This window comes from Propithecus coquereli, unplaced genomic scaffold, assembly GCF_000956105.1.
Source record: "Propithecus coquereli isolate 6110/MARCELLA unplaced genomic scaffold, Pcoq_1.0 Scaffold743, whole genome shotgun sequence".
Taxonomy (NCBI): Eukaryota; Metazoa; Chordata; class Mammalia; order Primates; family Indriidae; genus Propithecus; species Propithecus coquereli.
The window spans coordinates 140,663-143,427 of NW_012153541.1; the positions used below are offsets into that span (position 1 = coordinate 140,663).

The window sequence follows — 2,765 nt, forward strand, 5'->3', positions numbered from 1 at the left end:
GTGACCTCCCACAAGATGCCCTTCGAAGCGCTCTCTTCCCTCCACCCTCATCCCCTGCAATCGGCCCCAGTGGCGTGTCTGTCCCTTCTGTCAAGGTCACTGATGACACCCACTGTGCCAAACCTGACAGCCTCGGTCCTCATCTTAACCTGTCCCGGCAGCCACACCTGACACAGCTGTCCCCTCCCACAAGCCTTTCTTCATGGGCTTCTGGAAGAGACTCCCTTGGCTGTCCTCCCAGCCCCGCCACACCTGTCCTGCCCTGACCAGGGCCATCCAGTCTCTCAGGACCCCGAGCTCCAGCACAGGCTGTGTCCTGCACTCCAGGCTGGCCTGTCCCCCGGCCCAACCGGCCCTCTTGCCACGTCCATCTCAACACGTCCACTGTCCGGCAACAAAGCCAGACCCATTCTTAGGTAGACAGCTGGGATCTCCAGCTCTTGTAGGGACAAGGGTGCCCTGCCTTGGTGCTGCCTCAAGCGACTGTCCCACCTGGGAAGAAGGACAAGGGCGGGCACTGCATCTTGGTGTCCTCCCACCCTTAATCCTGTCCGGAGCAACTGCTACACCTGGGGAAGGAGGCAACACTGTACCAACCTGGGAATCCCCCAGCCTAGGCACCGTACGGTTTGGAAAGTGACCAAGCGTAACCTAAGGCTAATTAATTATGTCATTACCTTAAATCTACCCTGTGCTTCAGGCCCCCAGTTGGGGCTTTCAGACAAGGAACTCGGGGATGCGGATACAACCGTGAGAATACCTGTTGATCACTTGGTAACAGCCCACACCTCCTGAAAGCCCCTTGCTGGAACAGCCAATAAAAGGAAACAACTCGAGAATCCCCAGAGTCAGTCTCTCTCCACTCGCGGAGACAGACCTGTGCCGTTTTATCATAAAAAGCTACTTGTGTGAAACTGCTGCCTGCTTGTGGTCGCCGTGACACCAGCCCAGCTTGTGAATGTTTTCCCAGCAAGGAGCCAAAGAACTAGGACAACAGTCGGCCAAGACGCTGGACCTGACACTGGTGTGTCTGGTCATTCTTTGGCCAAGAGCACACCGACGAGCGAGAGCAGACTGCCACCCTGACAGATCTACAAACAATAAGAACAATTAGCCAATGAAAATCAGCTGGGTGTGGTGGTGCGTGCCTTGCAGTCCCAGCTGCTTGGGAGGCTGCAGCGAGCTATGGTGACGCCACGGCACCCTACTGCGGCGGCAGAGTGAGACTCCGTCTCAAGCAAACAAACAACAACAAAAGCCAAACCCAAACCTCTGCCTTTCCCCAACAGACCTGCTCTTCCCGTAACTCTCTTCATCGGCCCGGCGAGTTTGGGAGCCCAGTGAGAAGCCTGCGTTCTGGCTCTTCCCCCTCACCTCCTCCTCAGCCCATCAGCAATGCTGGAGGCTCCTGCACCCAAACTCCGCCGGAGCCTGACCCTGTCCCACACCTCCCGTGACAAATGTCTTCGCAAGATTCAGAAGAAGAGACACAGACGGAGAAGACAAGGCCGTGTGCAGACAGAAGCGGAGGCCGCAGTGAGGAGGCCACCAGCCAGGAGCAGCAGGGGCCACGCGCAACGGAGGAGGCGGCAAGAATCCGCCCCTGGGGACCCTGGGGACAGCGAGGCCCGGCTGACAGGTCACTCCAGGCTTTTGGCCTCCATAACTGAGAGAATGAACTTCTGCTGTTTGAAGCCCCCCAGTTCGAGGTCATGTGTTCCAACAGCCTGAGAATAAAGCCAGAGCCGAAACGCAGCGTGTGGACGTCAACACACGCGCCGCTCAGAGCAGCCACGGGCCGTTTGTCTTCATTCGCAGACGCCGGGCACACCGGCAGACCTCACAGACTGACTCAGGACGCCGCAGAGTCACCACCACCGGACAGCCTTCTCCAAAGGCACGAAAAGGCACAGGGGGCGCAAACTCCACGCCCCGCCCAGTGCCCCGCCCAGTGCCCCGCCGCACAGCTGGCTCCCGAGCCCACCCTCCGGAGAGTACGGTGAGGACAGACCCCAGCTCACCTCGGACCGTCCTCAGCCAGTCCACGTTGTGAGCCGCCAGCTCCGCGGGGTCCGTGGTGACCAGGCCGGGGACGATGCGTGCAAAGGCGGCCACGTCCTGCTCAGACACGGTGGAGAACGGAAGCCGCAGCACGGGGTAGCGCTCCTGGGTCGGCACCACCGCGGGAGGGGGGGACGGCGTCGAGGAGCAGCCTCTGCGGGCCGGGGGGCTGGCCAGCCCGGCCCCCCAAGAGCTGCCCGGCCATCCTCTCTGCCGCACGCAGGCTCCGAGCGGGCCAGCCGTCTGCGCCCATCCCGGAGAGGCCCGGAGGAGCCACGACGGCCACCTGGGCACCCGACGGGGCACCATCGCTCTCGCCCTACAAAATAAGGAACCGCAGGTCTGGCGTGTGGCGGAGCCATGAGGGCGTCACAGGCGCGCGGCACCCGCGGGCCGGCCACCAGGGGGCCTCGCCGGCGGGGCTGCAGGGCGCAGGGGACAGGCACCGGGAGGGCTCCGCCCCGACCCCAGCGTGGTCCCGCACGTTCCCCTCGTGAGAAGTCACGCCACAGCCCGCCCGTGGCTGGCGCGCGCTCTCCTGGGAGCTGTATTTTAGCAACAGGCCCTCCCGCTTCCGAACAAAACCGGATTTAAGGCACTGAAACACGGGCCCCAGCCTTGCTGGCACCGGGGACCGGTTCATGGAAGAATTTTCCACGGAGGGGGGCGGGCCCGAGCTGCTGATGCTCCGCCCTGTTTTCCCG

The 2,765-nt window shown here is 62.3% G+C and overlaps 1 protein-coding gene across 1 annotated transcript in view; it reads right to left on the minus strand.

Moving 5' to 3' along the window:
* Positions 1-2,370, minus strand: part of D2HGDH (D-2-hydroxyglutarate dehydrogenase) — a 40,510-nt gene extending 38,140 nt beyond the window's left edge. The window contains exon 1 of the mRNA XM_012661948.1: positions 2,022-2,370. Coding sequence (XP_012517402.1) covers positions 2,022-2,370 — 349 coding nt within the window. The remainder of the gene's footprint in view (positions 1-2,021) is intronic.
* Positions 2,371-2,765: the final 395 nt, after the last annotated feature.